The sequence below is a fragment of the Numida meleagris genome, chromosome 32 (genome assembly GCF_002078875.1).
Source record: "Numida meleagris isolate 19003 breed g44 Domestic line chromosome 32, NumMel1.0, whole genome shotgun sequence".
NCBI lineage: Eukaryota > Metazoa > Chordata > Aves > Galliformes > Numididae > Numida > Numida meleagris.
In genome coordinates this window covers 1,006,503-1,030,243 of record NC_034437.1, presented here as the reverse complement: position 1 = coordinate 1,030,243, position 23,741 = coordinate 1,006,503, and the positions used below count along the sequence as shown (strand labels likewise).

The 23,741-nt window shown below is 50.8% G+C and overlaps 2 protein-coding genes across 2 annotated transcripts; both read right to left on the bottom strand.

Annotated features, from left to right (window-relative positions):
* LOC110389178 (keratin, type II cytoskeletal 75-like) lies at positions 2,919 to 8,579 on the bottom strand. Its single transcript, XM_021379149.1, has 9 exons — positions 7,026 to 8,579; positions 5,830 to 6,044; positions 5,209 to 5,269; positions 4,906 to 5,001; positions 4,562 to 4,726; positions 4,036 to 4,161; positions 3,583 to 3,803; positions 3,213 to 3,244; positions 2,919 to 3,109 (listed from the first exon to the last, which is right to left on the bottom strand). The coding sequence occupies exons 1-9, from the start codon at positions 7,482 to 7,484 to the stop codon at positions 2,919 to 2,921; spliced, it is 1,566 nt and encodes a 521-aa protein (XP_021234824.1). The 5' UTR covers positions 7,485 to 8,579.
* On the bottom strand, positions 12,260 to 20,617 carry LOC110389170 (keratin, type II cytoskeletal 5-like). Its single transcript, XM_021379135.1, has 9 exons — positions 19,247 to 20,617; positions 18,546 to 18,760; positions 16,879 to 16,939; positions 16,493 to 16,588; positions 15,894 to 16,058; positions 15,293 to 15,418; positions 14,722 to 14,942; positions 14,111 to 14,145; positions 12,260 to 13,997 (listed from the first exon to the last, which is right to left on the bottom strand). Exons 1-9 carry the CDS (start codon positions 19,826 to 19,828, stop codon positions 13,684 to 13,686), a joined length of 1,815 nt encoding a protein of 604 aa, XP_021234810.1. The 5' UTR covers positions 19,829 to 20,617; the 3' UTR covers positions 12,260 to 13,683.

Below are 23,741 nucleotides of genomic sequence, written 5' to 3'. Positions count from 1 at the left end.
CAGACATAAGACAAGTGATTTTGTCCAGAAGGTCCCCAAGGGTGATTTGCAGATGCCCATCATCTTTCTGTCTTTCAGTCATGCTCTTCCCTTTTCCCCTTCTTTTTCCCCCTTTCCCCCTTATTTTCTCTGTTTTCCCCTTCTTGTTCCCCCATTTCCCCTTCTTCTCCCTTTTCTATTCTTTTTTACCCCTTTTCCTCTTATTTTTCCTCATTTTCTCTTTCTTTTTCTACCACTTCCCCTTCTTTTTTCTCCCTTCCCCCATTTCTTCTTCCCTTTTTCCCTTCTTTGTCTCTTCCTTTCCCCTTCTTTTTCCTCCTTTTCCTCTCCTCTCTCTCCTTTTCTCCTTCTTTTCCTCTGTTTTCTCCTCTTTTTCCCCCCTTCCCCCTTCTCTTTTCCCCTTTTCCCTTTTTCCCCCTTTCCCCTTCTCCCCTTCCTATCCCCCTCTTTATCCCCCTCCATTCTCTTCTTTCTCTCCTAGTCTTCCCATCACACACCCTGCAAGGAAAACAAAATAACTGTCCTGGCAGTGTTTTGTCACCTGTGGGCTACAGCGTGCAGCAAATTTCAAGGCAGCTCATTGCTCAAAGAAGAGCTTCAGTACCCGACTCTAAGGCACTGGTCTCGACCACCTGCAGAACTCCATCATGGGCAGCACTCAGTCATCAGTGTTTGGAGGCACAGTTCCCTCCACACATTGCACATTCAAGTCCCTGAGTGCAGGCTGTGTTCATTGCACTATGGCAAGGGTTTTAATCTGGGCTGTGCCAGTGTTAATGAGGGCTGTCCTGCAGGAGACCAGTCCCAGGTAGCCTCTATATCTGTGTTTGTACATGGAGACCAGACCCTTCTCTGCAGCAGGACAGCTGCGTGTTGTGTGATGAGAAACTTTTCTTCATTCTTGCTATCTTGTGAAAAAGCGATGCCCGGGGAGAAGGAATTCTGACCTCAGTCTTTCCCATGCTCGGTGAAGAGCTTCGCAATCTCAGTGCTATGACCCAGGTGTGATGCAATGGATGGCACCACCTGCTGTGCCCGTGGCTACATGTGCTGCTGTGTCCTGCTGGCTGGGGATTGCAGGGAAGGACACAACCCGCAGCCCTGGCCAGGACCTGGGTGGAGGCTCCCAGGATCCCTCAGCAGGCAGAGGTGGAGAACAGAGCTGTAACCCCACTGGCAACTCACTGTGGGGGATATTTCCTGTGGGGTGTGGAGAGGAGCAGAAGGAGTTCAGAGCACCTCAGAAAATCATGGGAAACTGCTGATCTTGAAGGAAAACCTAAATATGTTCTGCCACTCAGGGACTGCTTCTTCTCCTCTATGAACCCATTTCGTTGAGTATTTTCCTAAGAGTGCAGCTTTACCCATTTCCTGATCTTACAGAAATACAAAGGCAATGGCGACTATTTTAATCCCTTATCTTTTCCACTCATCTTCCAGCAACTGTTGCTTCTCTGGAGCTTTCAGCCAGATAACACTCTGCTTTCACTTCTCAATTAATTTCTCCCGATTAGTCACAGAACCACATTCTAAAATAGCTGCACCTCCCCTGATTCTCCTCCACCTCCTCAAAACAAGATCTTGTCTCCAGTGCATTCTAGAAATGTGAAGAAATGGTGGATCTTGAGGTCTTGCTACTTCTGACAGGTTCTTGGATAACTTTTTATAGCTGTTGGATGGGAGACAGCTCCCTTCAACACAGCACATGGATGTGTGTGAATGGGTCTCTCCACCTCTTAAAGTCTTATAGAAAGGGAATACCCCAAGCACAGCTCTGAGCAGAAGGGGAGTGCTCCCAGGTGTCTGCACTTACACTTAAAGAATCATAGAGTCAGTAAGATTGGAAAAGGCCTCTAGGTTCATCAAGCCTAACCATCAGACCATCCCCACCACGCCCACTCATAGAATCAATAAGATTGGACAAGACCTCCAAGACCATCCAGTCCAACTCCAGCCCATCCCACCATGCCCACTAACATGTCCCTCAGTGCCACATCTCTATGGTTCTTGAACATCTCCATGGACAGTGACTGCAACACCTGGGCAGCCTGTTCCTGTGCCTGACCACTCTTCTGGAGGAGAAATTTTTCCTAATACCCAAGAACTGAAGCGAGACAGCTTGCAGTAAATAGAGTTTCGAGATGGGTTTATATTCTTGGACAGGCTGGGTGGTTGCGTTGACTCCCCTGCTAATTAGTTCCCTATTGTTCTAAGTTCATGCAGGTACATCACACGTCTGGCACAACCCTTTGTGCCCCCCGGGAGCTATTGTGCTGGCTGCAAGCTGCACACTAAATGAATCCCAGACCTTTTCCCCTATGCCTTGCTCTTGCCTTGGCGTGCCCCGCGTTTCGCTTCCGGGGGTTTTCCTTGCTCAGTGAGGAGAAACAACACATTGCAATCCATGGCACCCTCCCCTTGCTGCTGGACTGTGCCTTTGTTTGGCTGCTCTTGGGGAGATTCAGGAGACATGAACGGGGAGCAAAAATCTGCACCTTGAACTGGGCAGGGCCCCATGAAAAGTGCTCGTTATCTGCATTTGCATTTGTTGTTCCATGCCCTTAATTAAAAGCTCCACACAACAGAATAAATTACATATGCATTTTTATTAGACAAACACCAGAAAGTGAAGAGAGACAAACAGTCATGGGACACATTTTATATACAAAATCTGGCTGGAAAAAAAAAAAACAACAACAAAAAAACAAGAAGCTGAGCGGTAACAAGCGAGCTGCAAGTTTAAAACAGAGGGATTCCCGTTCCACAGCGGAGCCCTACACGTGTGTGAGAGAGGAGGTTCCCAATGAAGCTCCTGTGCCACAGGACATTGGGTTCAGGTGGACCCCGTTCTGCTGCCCCTGACTATGCTTTGGTGAAGGACCCGTGTCGCGGTGTTTTCTGGTGAGGGAGGGAGAGCTTTAGCTCCTGTAACTTCTCCGGGTGGAGGAGCTGGAGAAGAACTTCACGCTGGAGCTGCTGCCCCCACCCAGGGCACTGCTTCCCCCAGGCCCACTGCAGCTGTAGTTGTTCCCCATGCTGCACATGCCCCCTCCCATGCTGAGGTTGCTTCCTCCTCCGTATCCTGATCCCATGGTGGTTCTGGTCACGGCTGCAAGGAGATTGAAAAGTAATCAGGCTCTGGGAATTGGCTTCTCAGCACAGAGGCATAAAAATGCTCAAGAGAGGTAATTTTATAGGTTTTAGAGACTTACAGATATTCACTGGGACACCATCTCCAGCCAGCCTGTATGGGGAGAGAACAGCACAAGAATTCAGAAGATAGCAGGGGAAAATACATGGGCTATTTTATAGGACTCTTGCAAATATTTTGCATAGCCCCTGGATGCTCCTCGCAATATCATTCTGTCACCCCATCTCCCCCTGCCCCTGCACATGAACTGATGCATGCACTTTACAAGGGAGTGTCCCACCCATGTTTTGAAATACCCCCCACCTCCTCCCTCATTTTAAACTGCTTCGTGCTCCAGGACTTCGGACCCAATGGAATGTGTCCATCTCCAGAATGCAGCACACAGAGAAAAGTGACATTTGATGATATTTCAGCAGGGATTCTGCACCCACCTGCACTCCTCGCCCTCCAGCAGCTTCCTGTAGGTTGCGATCTCAATGTCCAGGGCCAGCTTGACGTTCATCAGCTCCTGGTACTCACGCAGCTGCCGGGCGAGGTCTGCCTTTGCCTGCTGCAGGGCATCCTCCAGCTCAGCCAGTTTAGCTTTGGCATCCTTCAGGGCCAGCTCCCCGCGCTCCTCAGCATCCGCGATGGCTGCTTTCAGGTTTGCACACTAGGGGAGAGGAAACCCTCGGTCATATTCCCCCACTTGGCTTGTTCCTTTTCTACCCTAAAATCACAAGGTCTTATTCCAGCATCATCAATTTGACCAATTTTAGTGACTTTGTTTTTGACAGGAGGGTCCAGCTAAGCAGAACTCGCCTACGTTGCCTCTGATATTTTCCTTCCTCTCTTCCAATCCAGGGGTTAAATTCGTTAAAAGCTTGGATTTTCCTGCCCTGTACCTGTTTCTTCACGCTGTCAATCTCAGCCCGCAGCCGCTGGACGTGCCGGTTGAGCTCAGAGATCTCCTGCTTGGTGCTGCGGAGGTCATCCCCGTGCCTGCCTGCGGTAGCCTGCAGCTCTTCATACTGCCAGGGAGAGGAACAAAGGTCAGGGCAGAATCCAGCATTGCAGAGTGGAGCAGCGTATGAGTATCATATCATAGAACCATGGGATGGTTGGGTTGGAAGGGTCCTTAAAGCCCACCCAGCCCCACTCCCTGCCCTGGGCTGGTTCCACTCCTCCATCAACCTGGACCTGTGCACCTCCAGGGATGCGGCACCCACAGGTCTCCCTCCTGTTTCTAAGCTCCCTTTAAGCACTAGAAGTCTGCAGTGAGGTCTCTCTGGAGTCTTTCTGTCTCCAGGCTGAACTTCCCCAGCTCCCTCAGCATTTCTCCATAGGAGAATGTTTTCCTGGAAGAGTCAGCCCTTCTCTGTTCAAGATAAGACAGGAAGACAGCAGCACGGAAACCCCCAGCTCCTTCACCTTGGTTTGGTACCAGGACTCGGCTTCAGCCCGGCTGCGGTTGGCGATGTCCTCGTACTGCGCCTTCACCTCGGCAATGATGCTGTCCAGGTCCAGGTTGCGGTTGTTGTCCATGGTCAGCACCACGGAGGTGTCGGAAATCTGGGTCTGCATCTGGGACAGCTCCTGCAATGGGAACGGGGTAAGCTCGCACACGGTGATGCCTCCCCATCCCTAAGGATGAGCGCACTGAGCTGGGAGAGGCTGCAGATCGCTATCTGCACCTTTCTAAAGAGCGAAGAGTTCAGCATCTCCCAGGGGAAGGAATTAAGGGCTGTTGGAGGGAGGTGGGTGGTTGTACTCACGGCTTCATAGAGGGCTCGCAGGAAATTGATTTCTTCGGTCAACGCATCTGCCTTGGCTTGTAGCTCAACCTTGTTCATGTAGGAAGCGTCCACATCCTGGAGGACGAGAGAAGTGGGCAATGAGTTTTAAAGTCTTGTTCGCAAGGATGTGCATATCTCTCCAGTAGTGGAGCGGGGAAGAAGTCATGGAGAAGACAGGGAAGAAGTCATGCAGGCATCAAGAAGTACGGATGGATTTGTGGATAGACAGGGGATGGAGCTCTGCAAAGAGTCATGAGCCGATGAGCTTCAGTGTGCTCTCACCTTCTTAAGTGTCACAAACTCATTCTCTGCAATGGTTCGCCTGTTGATTTCATCTTCATACCTAATGGAGGAGGCAGAGGGAGCATTGTTTAGGCAGGTAGCAGACGGAGGTGATTTTATTTTGCTGGAATGAACTTCCTTAATAGGAGTTTGCATACAATATTCTTTTCTCCTACAGTGCATCTGAATAAGAGGCCATGAGCGTGTTCCTAGGCTGAACTAGTTAAAACAAGTACATTAAGAAAAAAAAAAGTGAAAGCATCTCTGCTATTCCTTTTCTCCTCTTTCTGGCCGTTACTCATACCCCTACAGCCTCTCTTAAGCAAATTAAGCATGCTGCCTCGAAACTTTCAGACCTACTGTGTAATTTTTTCTCAGTGCTAGGTAATTTAGTTAATAAGCCTTTGATCATATTCTAAATTATTCCCTGAATATTTGTGCATTTGGATCTGTTACTCCGTTACCGTTTATCTTGAGTGTCACAGCCTTTGCTGTCGGGAATTCCTTCACTGCTGGGATTCCCATGTCCTGGTGCTGGAGGACTCACCTGGTCCTCCAAATGGCTGAAGGATGGGGGAAGCTGCACCCATCGGGTGGGCAGAGCACCTCCCATGGACTTACTTCTTCTTGAAGTCCTCAACCAGGTACTGTGTGTTGACGAGCTCTCCCTCCAGCCTCCCCTTGTCGCTCAGCAGGCTGTTCAGCTGCATCCTCAGGTTGTTGATGTACGTCTCAAAGAGCGGCTCCAGGTTGTTCCGAACCGTTTTCATCCCCTGCTCCTGCAGCAGGCTCCACTTGGTTTCCAGCACTTTGTTTTGTTGCTCGAGGAATCGGACCTGCAAGAAGATATATGCTGAAGATGTTTGGAAAGAGCAAAGATTGGGGTGAACTTCCTTTGCCATTGTGGGGTCTCAGTACCAGCGAGGGGGTGCAGTACCCTTTCCACCTGGTTTTCACAGATAAATTTACCTCTGAGAGAAGCAGGAATTTGCTATTTGATTGCCATTTCATTGCTCAGTGTTGCAAACAAGCATTGGAACTAATTTCCTTTCCCCTTCTTCCCTTTGAATAAGTGTGCAAGATGCACATGTGTGAACAGCATGTTGAAAATCAGATGAGGAGAAAAACAGGATTTGAACTCTTATTAAGAAAAGTGGCAGTTTCCCTTCCCCTCAGCATTGCTCCTCCACTTTGCAAAATCTCTGAGATAATGCAAAATAATGCAGCATTTTGCTTGCAAGCAAAGAGGAACCGCTCAGCCAGGAGAGAAATCAAGCAGGTGCTCCTGTGCATCTAATACACTTAATGAGGAAATGAAGTGGACGGACAGTGTCGGATCAGATTTTGCTATTTTAAGCAAACAGTCCCAACTTGCTGGTACTGTTTCACTCAGAGCTTTAAATGCCTTTGAGGAAAATTCAAGCAATGAGAAGCTTACATCTCCCTAGTGCCGGTTTGTGCTCCTCCTTTTCTGGTCATTGCAGAGGGGTTGCTCACATCTCGCTTTAACCACCTAACACCTGTTATCCTGCAGTGCTCAATGGAGAGAGCCCAACACCTGCAGAGAGGTGGACTTGTCTCTAGGAGTTTTCTCTCTCCATTTGTCATTAGATGCCAAGCTGCAAATGAGAACCTTGGATGCTGGCTGGTGGACTCATAGCAACCACTGCACAGCAGGTACCGCTGCCTGGAGATCCAGGGACAGAGGCATCTTCCAATCCCATTCCTCATCACCATTCCTTCTTGTTCATCTCATGTGCTCATCATGTAATAAGAGTGCCCATCAAAACACGAGGGCAGGGAAGCTCGTGGCTCACCTTGTCGATGAAGGAGGCAAATTTGTTGTTGAGGGTTTTGATCTGCTCCTTCTCTTCCTTTCGGATCCTCTGGATACTGGGGTCGATCTCCAGGTTGAGGGGCTTCAGAAGGCTCTGGTTGATGGAGACCTCCTGGATGCCACCAGCGCCCATGCCCCCTCCAAAGGCCCCATATCCGTAGCCCAGCATGCTTCCAGCACCTCCACCAAACCCTGCGGAGCCATAGAAGCCCCCACCCCTTCCAGCCATGGAGATCCTCTTGCATCCACCAAAATTGTAGAGGCTTCTGCTCCCAAAGCCACCTCCAACCCTTGCAAAGCCACTGCCGGCATTGCAGCCCCCAACGCGGGTGACGGAGCGCGAGCTGAAGCTGGTGCGGCACGTGCCAGGCACGATGGCCGACGCAGCACTGAAGCCACTTCTCCCCCTCTGGATCCTGACGGTGGACTGGCGAGACATGGCTGGTTTGGGATGGAGTGGATGCTACGGCACGAGGGAAGCAGTGGAGGTGCTGGCCTGGAGCAAGGAGTGGGAGGGAAAGAAGAAAGATGAACCTGTGCTCCGCACGGGCTCGGGAGAGCCCTTTTATGCATTTATGAGACTGGGATGGGTTTGATGAGGTGGATCGTCTTTCTGATTAATTAGGCTTGGCACGTCCAACAGCATTCTGGAGAGAGAACTCACTCTGCACACACGCCCTTCTGAAATAATACGGCCAAGTTCTGAGCAACAGTGGTATTGTTTGGGAATAACTGTCGCCTTCTGCCGTCTTTGTAGACAGGCGGACTCCGTACCATATCAAAGCGTTTGGGAGCTGCAGTGACTCACCCTGGGCACGGGAAGGAAACACCGTTTGGAGCAGCTGTCACTCAGCTTCTGGGAGCTTCGGTCCATGGGACTGCTCTCCTCAGCCCATCTCTGAGAATGGGGCTTTAAGAAGTTGCAGTCCTTGGTGTCTTAGGGAAAGGAATGTGTTGGCAGAGCAGCGTTCTACAGTCCTGTAGAACACTGCACATTGCTTTATCCTGGGATTTTGTGGTATCATGGAGTCACAGAATCTGCAGGTGTCTTGGATTGGGAGGGTCCTTCAAGATCACAGAACCATGGAATCACAGCATGGCTGGGGCAAGAAGGGACCTTAAAGCCCCCCCAGCCCTACCCCTAGCCCTTGGGCTGGTCCCATCCCTCCATCAGCTGCTCAGGACCCATCTATGGCACTGAGCAGCCCAAGGTGCGCCCACACTTCTCTGGGCAGTAATATCAGGACCTCACTGCCCTCTGGGTGAAGAATTTCCCTCTCATGTCTGACCCAGATCTCCCTCTTTTAGCTTGAAATAAGCTGCATTATCCCCTTCTGCAGTACATCTACACACATACTTCTACTTTTGTCTCTATGTAGACTCAGTTCCTTGAGCTGATGTCTTCTGAAAATTCTACTCCTGTGGATTCATTCTTCTGTGATTCTTAAAAATAATATCTGTATATATGTATTTATAGAGAGAGAGATAGGAAGGAATGAAAATGGAACATTTTGTCACAGTCTCTTGTTCACACCTGGACAGCACTGCTCACAGCTGCCATTGAGCTCTGTCACTGCTGTGCTGTTCCCCCAGCTTCCAGGCTTTCAACTTTGACATTTTAGGAGGCTGGAAACAAAAACAACGAAACAAAAAAAAAAAAAAGAGAGAGAGGAGGAAGGACTGTGGGAATGGAGCTGCTCTGAATCCACTGACTCTATGGAAATAGAGTGCTCCAGGGCTGCTCCCAACTCCCCGTCTATAAACATGATGTCATTTCCCAAAGATTTAATCAGCTCTCTTTGCACATCTGACAGTGGGATCCCATCAACCTGAATCCATGAGAAAAGAGCTCCACAGAATCCCCCTTGCCCAAATCCTCAGGAATCTGGATGCAAGGACTCCTGGCCCTGTCCTTTCCTACCTGCAGGTACCAGTGCAACCCTTTGCTTTGCATGAGCATCACAGGCAGTTCAAGTAACGAGTCGAATAGAAAATATGAAAAAGCCTCAATTTTGAGGGATGGGAAGAGCATCTGGCCCTCTCTGTTTCAGGTAGGTCTGGAAAAGATGACTCATATGTAATTAATTTACAAAAGAGGGTGACTTTGCAAAAGCATCCCCCCAGACAGCTTCATCTCGTGTTTCTGGAGCAGCGATCCTTGGTTTATTTTGGTGGCTGTTCCAGGATTGAGCCTTCATTGTGATGCTGCAGCTTCCATGCTACAACAGCCCCACTGGGGCTGTTCACCAGGTCTGGTTGCGTGCACATTTGCACACCCAAAGCCCTGTGATGCTTTGGGCATTGCTCCCTGGGGGTGCCCTCCATCCCCTGTAGCTCCACCTGAAAGCTTTTCTCTGTTGCTGTGCGGCTCAGGAGGGCATCAGCACCAAAGGGATTCCCTGTCCTTTGCACCCCTGCAGCACCACAGGGCTGACTCAGGGTGTGCAGAGCCTGAATCCCACCCTTGGTTACCAACAGTGTGATGAGTCAGTGCTTTCCTTTCCCCCCTCAGGCTCCTTTTACATATGAAACTTGTCTTTTTTAGCCAAAGAATACGCCAACCGCGTTGGAGTCCATTGTTAATAATAGTAATAATATAGCTCCTCCAACCAAATAAAAAGAAATTAATTTCTTTCCATTTCACATTTGCACTAGGGTGGAGGTGATGTGGTTGTCACTCATCTGGAAGGAATTTGAGAGGTAATTACAAAAGGCAGAACTGGGAGCACCAGGAGCTGCAGCTACAGGTCTGGGGTATGGGTGATGGCAGAGGGCCCCCACCCTGCCCTGTTGATGAAACACTGGGTTTCCAGGTAGCTCCCGGGGGAGTGTCTCCCCTGTGCCCTGCAGCTCCGGGCATGTGGATGAATTTGCTGCTCCGATGCAGATAGTTCTCCCTGATATGGACTTCTCCTCCAGCAGAAAGTAATGCTCAAGCTGCTCCGCTTCTTCCTTCTGAGCTGTGCTGAGGCTGAGAGCCCCACGATGCAGCTCTGGAGTCTTCTCCATCCCTTCCCTTCCTCCTTCCCTCCTCCAGGGATAGGTGGGAGATCCCTGGGGTGCAGCCTGGTATCACACTGACATCGAGGTAATGCACTCCTTTGAGGGTAGAAAAGTGAATTCTGGCTGCATCAGGGCAATAACTTCAACTCAGGTCCTGTAGTGAGAAATGTGAGCTGTTTCCCAGCCAGAGAGAAAGAAGACAGCTTCAGCAAATTGCCACTCACTCCTGCCCTTCTCCAGCATCCACCGTGAAATGCTTCCATGGATGCATCCACCATGGGAACCTTCATTTTGCAATGGATGTCTGTTCTCAGGCAAGGTCAGAACCTTTAGCAGTGGCTTCATGTGATTTCTTTGCAAAAACAGACACTTATAAAATAAGAGCATGTCCTACTCACTCGTGTTGGTTCACTACCTAATCTCAGTTTAATTATCAGTAAAGTCAAGGCTGTAATTTGCGTTAATTGCTTAAATTAAAGCCTTTGGGTTAAACTTGGGCTGCTAACCTAAATTCAAACCCTGCTCATTTTGGTCATAATTTACCATATCATCCCAAGCTAGTGCAGTCCCAGTGGTCACCCTGAGCTTTCCCCATGCTGCACCCCACAGTCTCTGCATGGCATGGATGGGACCTCCAGGAGCAGAGAGGGAGCTGGGATTCACCTCCCTGAATCTCATTTCCCCAAGGAATGAATTGGGACGAGCTGCTCCGGAGCGTTCCCATAGGTGTTGCCTGGTGCTGGGCGTTGCAGTCCTTTGAGCCTGTTCCCAGCAGTATCTGGAGGCCAGTCAGCTGGAAGTAGTGAACGGCTTTGAAGTGTAGGTGTGACCAGCTTTCTCCAGATAATTGGTTTTTGTGTTAGTGCAGAGACACCGGTGCAGCTCGGGGTTTTGGAATAACTTTGCTTTTATTATTGCAGTTGCAGATCGAGGAGGTCTCATTTCAGCTCGTGGCTTGTTGCATCCTAAAGGAACCTCTGACCTTGGGTGGCTATTGGCTGATACCTCTTTATCCCACTCTGCATTCAACACAGCTGCTTGCATGGGGATACCCAAATAATCCTAAATACCCCAAATTGCACTGTAGCACCTCCTGAGCACCTTTAATGCCCTGAATAAGGCTGTGACCCTTCCAACCCAAGCCATGCTTTGATTCCATGGTTATATGATCATTAAGGACCCTTCCAACCCAACCATTCTGTGGTCCTATGGTCTGTAAGGGCCCTTCTAACCCAACCATCCTATGGTTCTGTGGTCTGTAAGGACCCTTCCAACCCAACAATCCTATGATTGTATGATTCTGTAATCTCCTTTCTCATAGCCCTAGGCTGAATCTTCTCTCCCTGTAAAGCTGCAGTGGAAGTGAAGTTGCTAGATATCTCATGATTTCAGGTCGGCTTTGTGCCTGCATGTGGCACTGGGTTCCATCCTGCACCAGGACCGCTCCCAGCTCAGGGTTCCTTGCAGACAGCCCTACCGCTTGTGCAAAGTTTAATTTCTCCCAATTAAAACAAACAACACCATTCTCCAAGCAGGTAAAACAAAAAAGTATTATTCTCATGTTCCAGAACGTGCATCCGAGGATGTCTCTGAGCGGGATTTTGCTCTGCAAACAGCTGAGTGATCCTCGCGGATGGCAGCTGGGGGTGTTGCTCCACTGCTGGGTCTGCTGGGTCCTCTGTCACCTTCCCTGCAGCCGTTTTGTGTCTTGCTTCATTTCCAGGCTTCATGCATTTGCAAATTTAAAAAAATAATAATAATTTTCTTGGGTGAAAACCTTGTCTGGAGGGGACCCTGCATGGTAGGACCAATACTTCCAGCCTGGCAGCCAGCTCTGTGCCTTTCCCTTGCTCTGGGCCCCCACCTACTGGAGACAGAGGGCTGGAGTGTGCACATCTCTGGCTTTTTGGCCATGGGGATGCTCTCTCTCCTCTCCCTCCTTTGGGGTACCCATGGTTGGAGCTGGTAGGAGATGCAGGATGGTGGGTGGATACTGAGAAAGAGTGGGATGCTCTCCCTTAGGACACCCCCCTAAGGGCTGTGGGCCCTTCACTGCTCCCCTCCTTCATGCTGCAGCTCTCAGAGCTTTGTGCTGGGTTCCCAGTTCACACCCATCACTGCTGCTACCCAGATTAGTGCCCATGGAGCGGTGGGATCCTGTCCCAAACTGCTCTTGGGGCCACTGAAACCTCCTGGAGAAATGGGTGGGAATGGGACTGCCAGGTGCTGCAGGAAGACCTCAGGTTCACTCAGAATGAAGCTGAGGCCCCAGAACAGCCCTTCCAGAGCAGCATTTAGCGAGATATCGGAGTGCAAGGGAAAACTCCACGTGCAAGCACGCAGTGGGATACCAGATGCTCTGCCCTGTTCCTGCCCCTCTTTGCTGGTACTGCCCTCCTCCCTTAGGGGTGACATTTCCTTCCCCTCCTGGGGGCTCAGTGCAGAGCTCCCCACCCCCCAGTGCAGTTCTTGGTGTCCTGGCTGTGGTCCTGATGCCAGCACTGGGCTCCTCTGCTGTAAGTTTTTCTCCATGCCACGCCCATAGTAACTCAAGGATCTTGGCCAAGCCTTTGGCAATTGCCTTCCTTTCCCCATCTGCTGTGTTTTCTCACTCCTGCAGGGATGAGCAGAAAGGACAGCCCCATGATGGGGTTCCTCCAGCTTTTGGCTTGCTCAGAGGCAGCTTGCCCTCCCTGTGCCTTGGTTCTCTGCCCAGCCCACTCTCCCCAGAGCCATGCTGGAGTCTGAGTCCTAGCTCTGAGCTCAAGGTAGTGGTCATAGAGTCACAGAATCACAGAATTCTTGAGTTGGAGTCACATCTCACCCAAATCTCCAGTCTTTTAATTTGTCCTATCACTATCTGCCCTTGCATAAAGTCACTCTCCTCCTGTTTGTAAGCTCAATTTAAGTACTGGAAGGCTGCAGTGAGATCTGCCTCCACGGAGCCTTCTTGTCTCCAAACCAATTCCCAGCAAAGAATGAAGAGCCAAAAAGCAGCAGTTTTTAAAAATGACAGATGCTCTTTATTGGACAATACAGTGTGGTAGGAAATGAAAAGGGTATAGCCATGGGGACAAGAAGTTGGAGATCAGTGGCAATTCTTGTACACAGAAAGCAGTAACCTTTCCCCTGGGTTCCTGAGAGAATAGAAGGGGCTGGAAAAACCTTTTAATTGCAGCTGAAAGGTTTGGAGGTTGTAACATGTGATGTAAGCAGGGGCTTGCAGAGCCTCTTGGAGCTCCTGTCCTTGCTGAGGACCTGGGGCTGAGGTTTCACAGGGCTGTCCCCTTGTTGTGGGGTGAATAAAACGAATGCATGTGGCCTCTCCCCATTCAGCAAAGTGCTTTAAATGCTTTGCCTTTAATGCGTGACCTCATGGGGAGGACTGGAGGAGGGCTGGCACTGGGGACTGTGCTGGCTCCCAAAGCCCCATTGGTGACCTGCTACAACCTATGCTTTGGCCAAAGGTGCTCCAGATTCTCACGGTGGGGTCCTGGTCTCCCCACAGTACCCCGAGAGAGGCTGGCAAAGGACGGAGGGAGGAGAGGGCGCAGCGCAGCTATGTACAGCACTGATTGGTAAGGCAGCATGTTGCTTTCGGAAGGCGGGAAACACACCGTTGGCCAGAACCATCCTTATCTGATGGTCTTTTTGCTGGTGGTGGTCTTGGAAACGATCCGCACGCTGCCCCCAGTGCTGGAGCTGACCCCTCGGCCGCTGCTGGAGCTGAAGTTGCTGCCTCCGCCGTAACCGAAGCCTCCGCTCCCGCCCCCGAATCCTCCACCTCCACTGCTGCTGCTCATGGTGTAGCTGCCGCCGCCTCCCATGCTGAGACCACTGCTCACGCCGAGACCACAGCCCATACCAAGGCCACTGCCCATACCGAGACCTCCGCCCATACTGCTCATGCCGCCGCCGTAGCCCATCCCGCTGGAGCTGCTCACTACAGCTGCGAGGGAACAGGGGTGGGTGAGCCCACCTCGGGGTCCTGCAGGTCCCCGGAGTGGGGGGACCAACCCCATTGCCCCACCAGAAAGGGTTGGGAGAGGGGAAGATACTTACAGACGCTCACGGCTCCAACACCCTCTCCGGCGAGCCTGGTGGGGAAGGGGAAAGGAGGAGGTAATGCAGGCAAGATGCAGTGGTACCTGGGAGCATCTCACTGGGGGAGCATCCAATTGGGGAATCATCTAATGGCGGGGGCATCTAAATGGGGGACTATCCAGCTGGGGGACCATCCAATTGGAGGACCTTCAAACTGAGGTACCATCTAATTAGGAGAACATACAATTGGGGAATCATTCAACTGGGGGACTACTCATTTGGGGGACCACCTAAACGGGAGGTCATCTAGTTGGAGGACCTTCTGTTTGGAGGACCATCTAATTAGACTTTCATGGCCTTCAGTGGGGTCTGTCCACTGCTGGGCTATGTCTGCAGCACATGTGGAAGCAACAGTACTCATTTATCTTAGTGCATCAGATGCCAACAACTGAAGAAACCTAGCTTATCCTGGAAACCTCACATTTCAAAATACCCATCTCCTCCCTCTTTTCTATACTGCTTTGTGCTTCAGATCCTTGGGGTGAGCTGAGGCTTTGGACCCAAAGAAACGCACGGCACGCAGGGAAAAGTGACATTTGATGATATTTATGCAGGAATTCTGCACCCACCTGCTCTCCTCGCCCTCCAGCAGCTTCCTGTAAGTTGCAATCTCAATGTCCAGGGCCAGCTTGACGTTCATCAGCTCCTGGTACTCACGCAGCTGCCGGGCCAGGTCTGCCTTGGCTTTCTGCAGGGCATCCTCCAGCTCGGCCAGTTTGGATTTGGCATCCTTCAAGGCCATCTCCCCACGCTCCTCCGCCTCCGCGATGGCTGCTTGGAGGCTGGCACACTAAAACAGAGGGAAGCAGACAGCTGTTTAACTTGGGCTACCCAAATCTGCACTCCTGTGATATTGTAGGTGCTATTGTCTGGCTCCAGCACAGCAGTGGGATGCGTGGAGCTATCAGAGAGATGTCACGGGGTGGGTGACTGAGGGGCCACAGTCCTGTTCCCTATGAAAATGAGCAACATCTGCATCTCTTTGCTTTGCTGGTGTGTTGCAATAGCTCATAGCTTGCTATACATCCTCACATCAAGGGATCTTCTCCAGTAGGGAACAGAGAGGACAGAGATGGCCATGCCCACCAGTGCAAGGCATGGGCTTCCATCCCTGCCTAAAGCCAGGGGCATCCCCCCTACCTGTTTCTTCACGCTCTCGATCTCGTTGCGCAGCCGCTGCACCATCCGGTTGATCTCTGAGATCTCCATCTTGGTGTTCCTGAGGTCATCCCCATGGCGCCCAGCTGAGACCTGCAGCTCCTCGTACTGGTGAGAAGAAAGGAGGAGAGCGGTGGTGAGGGACCACAGGGCTGGGAAGGGTGGGCACCAAGTCTGGGTGGAGGTTGAGGGGGAGCTCTGAGCACCTTGCTTAGCCCAGAGTTGGCAAAATATGCCACGAAGGCAGCTATTGCCTTGCACAGAGCACCTGTGTGTTGTCGCCTGCTTTAGGAACCTGGAAGGGAAAGAGCAGTGCTCTGTGTCTAAGGCCAGGTCTACCAGCAGCTCTGTGAGCCCAGGATCAAGGTGTTTAAGCTTGGCTTCACAGCAGGGAAAGTCTGCTACTTGGTGCAGCAGTCCGCCAGCAAGCAATGGCAATCTGTATGCAAGAGCCTATTGCAATGTGCACAGAACGTTGATTAATCTCTTGTGCAGTGCTGTGATCCTTCCTTTGTGAGTCCTGCTTCCCTTCAGCTAGCACGAGGCCATGCGGATCACAGCATCTGTGGTCCCAGTTACCCACCTTGTTCTGGTACCAAGCCTCTGCCTCAGCCCGGCTGCGGTTGGCGATGTCCTCGTACTGCGCCTTCACCTCCGCGATGATGCTGTTGAGGTCCAGGCTGCGGTTGTTGTCCATGGACAGCACCACGGAGGTGTCAGACACTTGCTGCTGCATCTGGGACAATTCCTACAGAAGATGCAAAAAAAAAAAAAAAAAGAGTTAATTGTCTGCTTTCTTCAGTGGAAACCATGATATGTCTTCAGAGCTCTGTCTCTCAAGAGATGCAATTTCTTGCATTTCTCTCTATCTTGATTGGCACAGGCTTGGGGGTCACCGTCCTGAAGGTGTTCAAGAAACGTGGAGATGTGGCAACTGGGGACAAGGTTATTGGGCATGGTAGGATGGGAAGGGGTTGGACTGGATGATCTTAGAGGTCTTTCCCAACCTTAATGATCCTATGATTCTTCTCTGATTCTGCTTATCCATCATTTTCTATCTTATGGCTGCATTGTGATTTCAAACAGGCAGTGGTGCTTCCTCCTTTACTGCCCTGCAGCACCGAGCGTGGAGCCGGGGGCACAGAGCTGCAGGGGACGTTGTGCAGGGAGCTGACTGCTTACCGCTTCATACAGAGCCCTCAGGAAGTTGATCTCGTCTGCCAGCCCGTCTGCTTTGGCCTGCAGCTCCACCTTGTTCATGTAAGCACCGTCCACATCCTGAAGAAAAGCAAAGCAAAGCTTCTGGGGCAAACCCGCAGCAAAAGTATGTCCGTTTTTTGGGCAGAGGGCAAAGCTCAGATTCACGGGGATGTGACTGTGGTCAGAACTGCACCCTTGCTGTGGGTATTTGGAGCAGTACTCAGCCCATTACCCACTCCTGGGTGCGGCGATGCCGTATCCCAGTGCCTGAACCCACTGCGATGCTGCAGGACCCCAGCTCCCAGCAGCACTGCTTGGGCTCAGCCCTTTTACTGCATTCCCCCTCCCCTTGCTCCCTCTTTTCTCACCTTCTTGAGCACCACGAACTCATTCTCTGCACCCGTGCGCCGGTTGATCTCATCCTCATACCTGCGGAGAGAGGAGAGAGTTTGGGTGGCAGCGAGGAGCCCCGCGGAGCATGGGGAACACAGATGGGTCCCATGTCACTCATTGTGGCTTGCGGATTCATCTTGTGCTCCCGCTTCTTTGCAGAGCAGATGCAGAGCGAATGGTCACTGGGGCTGAACCTGCAAGGACTTCAGGCAGGGTTGCAGCCCTTTGGGAAGTGGCAGCAAACGCTCGTGGAGACCTTTGCTCAAAGCAAAGCTGTGCAAAGGCTTTCAGTGAAAGCTGGACTGCAATACCCAGCAATGCAACCATTTGATATTTGATATTATAATAATACTAATGGCTCGGAATAACCCACCGCAGCATTTAATTTACTAAAAAAAAAACACAAAAAAGTCTGTGATTCTTTAACCACAGTTGTGCAAGGGCTGATCGTTAAGTAAGCCTCAGATTATGTCTCTGGGGAAATTTTTATGGCTCTGAGCAACATCCTCTCATCAGATAATCAGGGCAGGGCTTAGCTAGAAAGCCGAAAAAGCATGTGGGCTGTTGCGGCAAAGAGCTGGCTTTGAAAGGCAGGTTTGTGCCAGTCCTCCAGCTAATGCTGCTGAGCATCTCCCTGCAGCTGGAGCTTGGGTGGACAGCAGACAAGGTCAAAATGAGCCAGCGGGTGGGGAACCGGCTCCAGACTTGAAATAAAACATGTTCTCTTGCCCAGGCGGTAGCTCCAAGATCCAGACAATACCCTTTGTCATTTTTGGATTAGCTGGTGTTTCCAAAAGGCTCTAACTCATAGCAAGACCTGAAACGCATCCAAGGACAACATACCTGGTGCTGGTTTGTATCAGCCCATCCTGTCAGATCTAGCCAGCCCCCACCCCCAAAATCTGACTATCCACACACTTAGCTCTCTAATATTAATATGTCCCTGTCCTTCAGGGTGTTTTTCTCAAATTTGCAGTTGGTCAGATCTGGTTGCATGAGGCAGAGATTGTTCTCACCAATGGAAAACAAACTGACACACCTAAAAAAAGCACCTAAATGTCCTCTGAGCCAGCGGGCACCCACCGACGCGTCCCGAAAATGAGTCATTCCCCCTCTGCTGGCTGCCTGTCTCAGGATGGGGCTGGTGGCCTCCCCCAGAGGTTTACTTTAAGGGAAGCTAAGGCAATGGGCAAAGAAGAGAGCTGAGCATCTTCTGTGTGATCGGAGCTGAGCAAGGCTGAACACGTGCGGGTTGCCTGGGCCCCTTTGGAAAGCTTGGGATTTCCTTTGCTACAATAGAAAATTGGGGATTTTTGGAGCTGGCTACTTTTCATCCCTGTTTTCATGTCTATTGCGGTCCTGAGCTACACTTTTTGCTATTTTCAGGTGATACTTTGGGAAGCCCAAGGGTTTAGACCCTTGGCTCCATGACAATGCATGAATGAGTCCTGCACTAAATGCCAATCCTGTGTGCAAGAAACCCAGTGTGAGTAGAGGTAACCGAGACCAAATTTTGCTGCAGTGCGTTCGTTTTGCAAACTGCAAGAGGAGCCCAGTGCAAACACAGGGCATGCACCAGAGAGCCCAGCCACCCCTGAAATTGATTTTCGTGTCTGTTGACCTATGGAGTGCAATCTCTTACTTGTTCTTGAAGTCCTCCACCATGTCCTGCATGCTCCGCAGCTCCGAGTCCAGCCGCCCTCTCTCCCCCATCAGGCTGTCCAGCTGCCGCCTCAGGTTGTTGATGTAGGTCTCAAAGAGGGGCTCCAGGGACTTCCTGGTGACCGTGTGGCCCTGCTCTTGCAGGAGGCTCCATTTGGTCTCCAGCACTTTGTTCTGCTGCTCCAGGAACCGCACCTGGGGAAACAAAAAATGGCTGAAACCCACTGGAAAGAGAAGAGGGAAAGTGTGGGATGAGGATCTTCCTACAGTAATTCAGGGCACTGGGTTCTCAAAAGCAGCGTGAGCAGCTTAGGGAGAATTTTCAAGAGTTATCAAGCTGCCAAGCACCTGTATTTGCAATTCTAGGTGTTTCTCCCCGTGCTGGATGCTCAGTTCTCCTTACTGGTTTCAACTGGTGATGTCGTGTGGAGGAGCTTTGCCCCTTTACAAACCATGGAGGATCCATGCAGTGCCTCGGCAGTTTTTTAGGCAAAGAGGGGATTTGCTATGTCAGCGAAACGAGGCTCTGGAAATCTTGTCCTTGCGAAGAGCATAGGACAATTCTTAATGTTCAGCCAAGCACGGATTAGTTCAGGCAAGCCCTGAATCCAAAGAAAGCTCTTCCTGCTGTTCTTTCCTGAGGCAACAGAGAATGTGCCCGGGCTGAGACCCAGCTCTCACCTTGTCGATGAAGGAGGCGAATTTGTTGTTGAGGGTCTTGATCTGCTCCCGCTCCTGTGTCCGCACCTTCTGGATCTCGGGGTCAATGTCCAGCTTGAGGGGTGCTAGCAGGCTCTGGTTGACGGTCACTTCATGGATGCCACCGGGTGGGCAAACGGGGAACCCGGGGCCGCCGCGACCACCAAATCCGGGACCTCCCATCCCAAATCCACCCAGCCCGTAGCCACCACCGCCACCAGCTCCTCCTAAGCCCAAAGCAGCGCCTGCTCCGCCACCATAGCCCAGACCAAAGCCGGCTCCTCCACCAAAGCCGTATCCAGCGCCGACTCCACTCCGCAGCCCTCCGCCGACCGAGCTGTAGGAGATTCTCTTGCTTCCACCCAGGTTATAGAGACTTCTGCTGCCGAAGCCGCCGCCGGCTCCGAATCCTCCTCCGCCTCCAGCTCTTCCTCCTCCAACTCTGGAGACAGAGACGGAGCTGAAGCTGCTCCGTGTGCCACTGCCACCTCCCACAATAGCCGACCCTGAGCTAAAGCCCCTCATGCCCCCTCCAGTGGAAGATCTGTAAGAGATCCGGCTCATGGCTCGTGCAGTTGGAAACACAAAGAGCAGGAACGGGGAAAAGAGCTGGTGATAGAAGCTGAGCAGCAGGAAAGCAGCAGAGGGCAACGGAGACAGAAACCCCTGTGATGGGAGAGCCTGGGAGCCTCCTCTTTTATCTGCTTGGAAAACTTGGCACGGGGATTCAGAACTTGACGTGCCTTGCAGCAACTTGCCTTGTCAAACACACCTAGGCTACGGTGAGGCGCTGAAAAATGCATTGTTTGCAGGCAAGAAAGTAACGGAGAGAGGGAGCTCCCCCCGCCCTCAGAGCCCTGAGTCACCAAAGGAGAACTGGACGGGATCGGCACGAGCAGGACGCGGCACGAAGCTCCCAGAGCCCCAGGAGATCCTGTTCCCTATGCCAAGCTCACCCGTTGGAGCAAGCTTCCCTGCACTGAAGTGAGGGGAAATCTAGGGTTGAGCACACTGAATGGCAAAAAAAATAGGGGCTGATGTCCCCAGGACCACCTGGTCTGGAGATAAGTTGTGTTACACGGTGAAAAAATGGGGGCTGATCTCCCCTAGACCATCTGTTTTGGGGTTGTGTGCCCTGTTGTTGGCTGGGGAGAGCTGGAGGGGATCTCCTTCCCAGCATGATGCTTTTGGTTCCTTTTGGAAAAGGGCTCTGAGGGATCAGGGGCTGAGTGGGAGGTGTCTACTGGTTGTTTTTAGCAAAAACTTGTCTGTCTTCATTGCAGGAGGAACGGAGAAATCAATTATCGTTGCTTTCAAAGACAGCAATGGACTTGCCTTTCCAAAATAACATGAAACTGCATTAAACAGTGTCCTGACCCTTCCAAGGGAGATAGTACAGCGCTGCCTGGGAGTTGTTCTTGTTTCGAGCCTCCCTCCCAGCTCAGGGCTCAGAAGTTTCTTAGGAAGCTGTTTTCGATCTCTCCCCCCACATTCACCCTCAAACCAGCGGCTTCCGCGTCACTGTGCTCAGCAGGGGGAACCTTCTCCCCCATCTCCCTCCCACCCCTCCCTCGCTCTGCTGAGATCATCTCGGATGGTTTTCTCTTTGATCCTGAGCTCAGGTGAACCCGCCCTGTACTTTGTGGTGGTGCAGGAGCATTGGATGGGACCTCTTCTCGTGCCCCCAAAGGGATGGGTTGCACATCCCCCGCCCACCCAAACTCATCTGCAATGCAGACCCAGCCCAGCTGCCATCTGTGTGCCAGATAAAACAACAGCGCGCGGCAGAGAGATAAAGCTGAATCAAACAGATTTTCAAAAATTGGCTACGTGAGCAATAAGTACGGAACTTAATCCAGAATGAGTCGCTCCAGGGTATCTGCGGCATCTCATGGCTTGTTTCTGTTGATGTGTTTCCAGCTGCCGTTTGCTCTGTCTGGGAACTTGAAAGAACCTGAGCAGAAGGGATTTTATTTATTTATTTATTTATTTATTTATTTATTTATTTATTTATTTATTTATTTATTTATTTCCTTATTGCAATCCTAAAAGCATTCCCAACCCTCATCTGTGCCGTCCACTGCGTGCTGCCAACGACGTGAGTCATGGGCACGGAGCGCATCGGGGTGAGCAGCAGGAGCAGGGCCGGGCAGTAGCAAGGGGGTGCTCTGAGCTTGGGAGTGGAGGCACTGAAAACACCAAATTGTTGCAGGAAAACTGCACCCACACCCACCTATCCCGAAGCTGATGGAGCTCTGGTTTCACGGTGATGCACAATGGCTGTTGACCCCAACCCTAACGCCAACTCCAGGAATGCTGCTGGGGCTACTGACATGAAATAAATGGTGTTGGGAGAGTGGCACATGTGCAGAGGCTAGGTTGCTCATGGATGGATCCATCGCTGCAGATGGAGCCATGGACAGGGGCCAGGTGGTAGCACGGGGAGCATGCCTTTGGCTCCCAGAGCTATGCAAAGTCACACCTGGGAACCAAGCGCAGTGTTGTAATTAACACAAAGAGAAAAAGGCTTCATGGCAAGGCACTCATTACCTCCCAGCTCTTCTAGGAAAGCCTGTTGCTGCAGACAGCAGTAATTAAGTGGAATATTACAAAGGGCTCAGGAGAGCAAAGAGAGTGAGCAGTGGGTTAGGCACAGAACCCGAGGAGAATTCTTGTAGTGTCTCACTCCTTGCCCTCTCTGTAGCTGCCCAGGGCAGCTGTGTTTGCCCCATTTAGGCATCACCACCTCTCTTCTGGGCCCTATTTGTTTTTTCTTCTTTTTTTTTACTTCTTTTTTTTTCTTCTCCTTTTTTTCTTTTTTTTTTCTTCTTGGCCAAAAAAGACCCAATGTAAAGTGAGCTGAGGTTGTCCTTAGCTGCATTAACTCCTGCCATGCTCTGCATATCAGCCTTAGCACAGGGCGCATAATCCAAGATGACTCACCATTTATTTTTAACCTTCGTTCATTTTTGGCCTCTTTGCCCCAAATACCATCCTCTGCGGGGGCTGAGGAGAGGGGATTTTCCCCCAGATTTTGATCTCTTTCACTGCAGCTCCTTTGATTTTTGGGCTGTGCTTCCACACTCAGTGCCGCCAGATCCCGGCAAGGTTTTGCGTGCACGCGCCTGCCCTGGGGATGGTGAGGGCAGAGCAAAGCGTCTGGCCCTTTGAAATGCAATAAGGCATGAGGGTTTGTCTGAGGCTTCCTTTTCCATTTTTCTTTCTTTCTTTTTTTTCCTCCTCCTTTTGCAATCACCAAACCTGCAGCCCTCGTAGGCTGTTCCACTCCATCACCAAAACCATCCTCAGTGCAGATCGTCCTGATAACATCCTCCCCCAGCGCACTGCACTCTCTGTCCTTTGAGAAAGCCAAAATTAAACACTGTGTATGGCTTTTATTTCTCCTCTTTTCAAATTTACCTGAGCTTTTAGAGCTGTCCAAAACCCTCTTTTCTGGAAGAAAGGCTTTTGGGTTAACCCTAGTAATGCCCTAACAAACAAACAGTGGCTGATTTTTTTTGTCCCCTCTCCTCCTCTTTTCCCACATCTCTTGATTCACTTTCTGACAGAACACACCCGATTTCAAGCACTTCATTGTATTTTCCTTTTCAGAATTTTGAAACTTTCTCCCTAAAGTGAAACAAAATCCTCCCCCCGTTCATTCTTCTGCAGACTCATTCTGCGGGCTCCACTTTGGAAAAAAAAAGCAGGCAGGAACAAATAAATTACTCTTGTTTTATTGGACACATTCCCAAAAGACAGGGGAAGGAAAACACAGCATTGTTTTGCTACCTTGAAGTATAAAAAGCTGCAAATTTCTTGTTAATGGTATTTTCTCCAAAATAAAGGCAGAATGGAGCACTACAGGGGCAGATCCCATCAGAAAGGGGCACTTCTGGTGCCTGCTCCTGATCACCACGTTTTCCATGTGTTGGGCTGAGATCTGACTGCACTTTTTACCCAAATGCAACTCTTTTGGCCCAGAAACCCATAACCCCATGGAGCGGATGAGGTCCCCCCGGAGCAGCATGGACGTAGGCCTCCATGTGGGTTTTTGCAGGGAATTTTCATCTCAGCAGACTTTTACCTTGATTGCTGCTGCCAACACCATGGGGAAAGTCAGTGAGGTTTGGGTGCTGGGATGATTTCAGCACTTTTGAAGCCATTCCCACAAAACATAGCATGAAGCAGGACAAGAACCCAACGTAAAAGCAAACACTGATCTTCTGAAAACCTACGTGCCCTGGTCATTTTTTAAAAGAAAACCAAAATATCTGATAATTTAGGGAACAAGCCCTTTCCCACCCGCTTGGGATCCATCAGAGGCAACAAAATGCACCCACAAGGTTATGTGCAAGGTGCTGCTATGGGGCAAACGTTCATTTGGGAAGAGGAAGGACAGAGGTGAGAGTGGTTCAGGGTTCTACAGGCACCTCAGGAAGCTTTCCAGGTGTTGTGTTGTTGCCCAGCACATCTG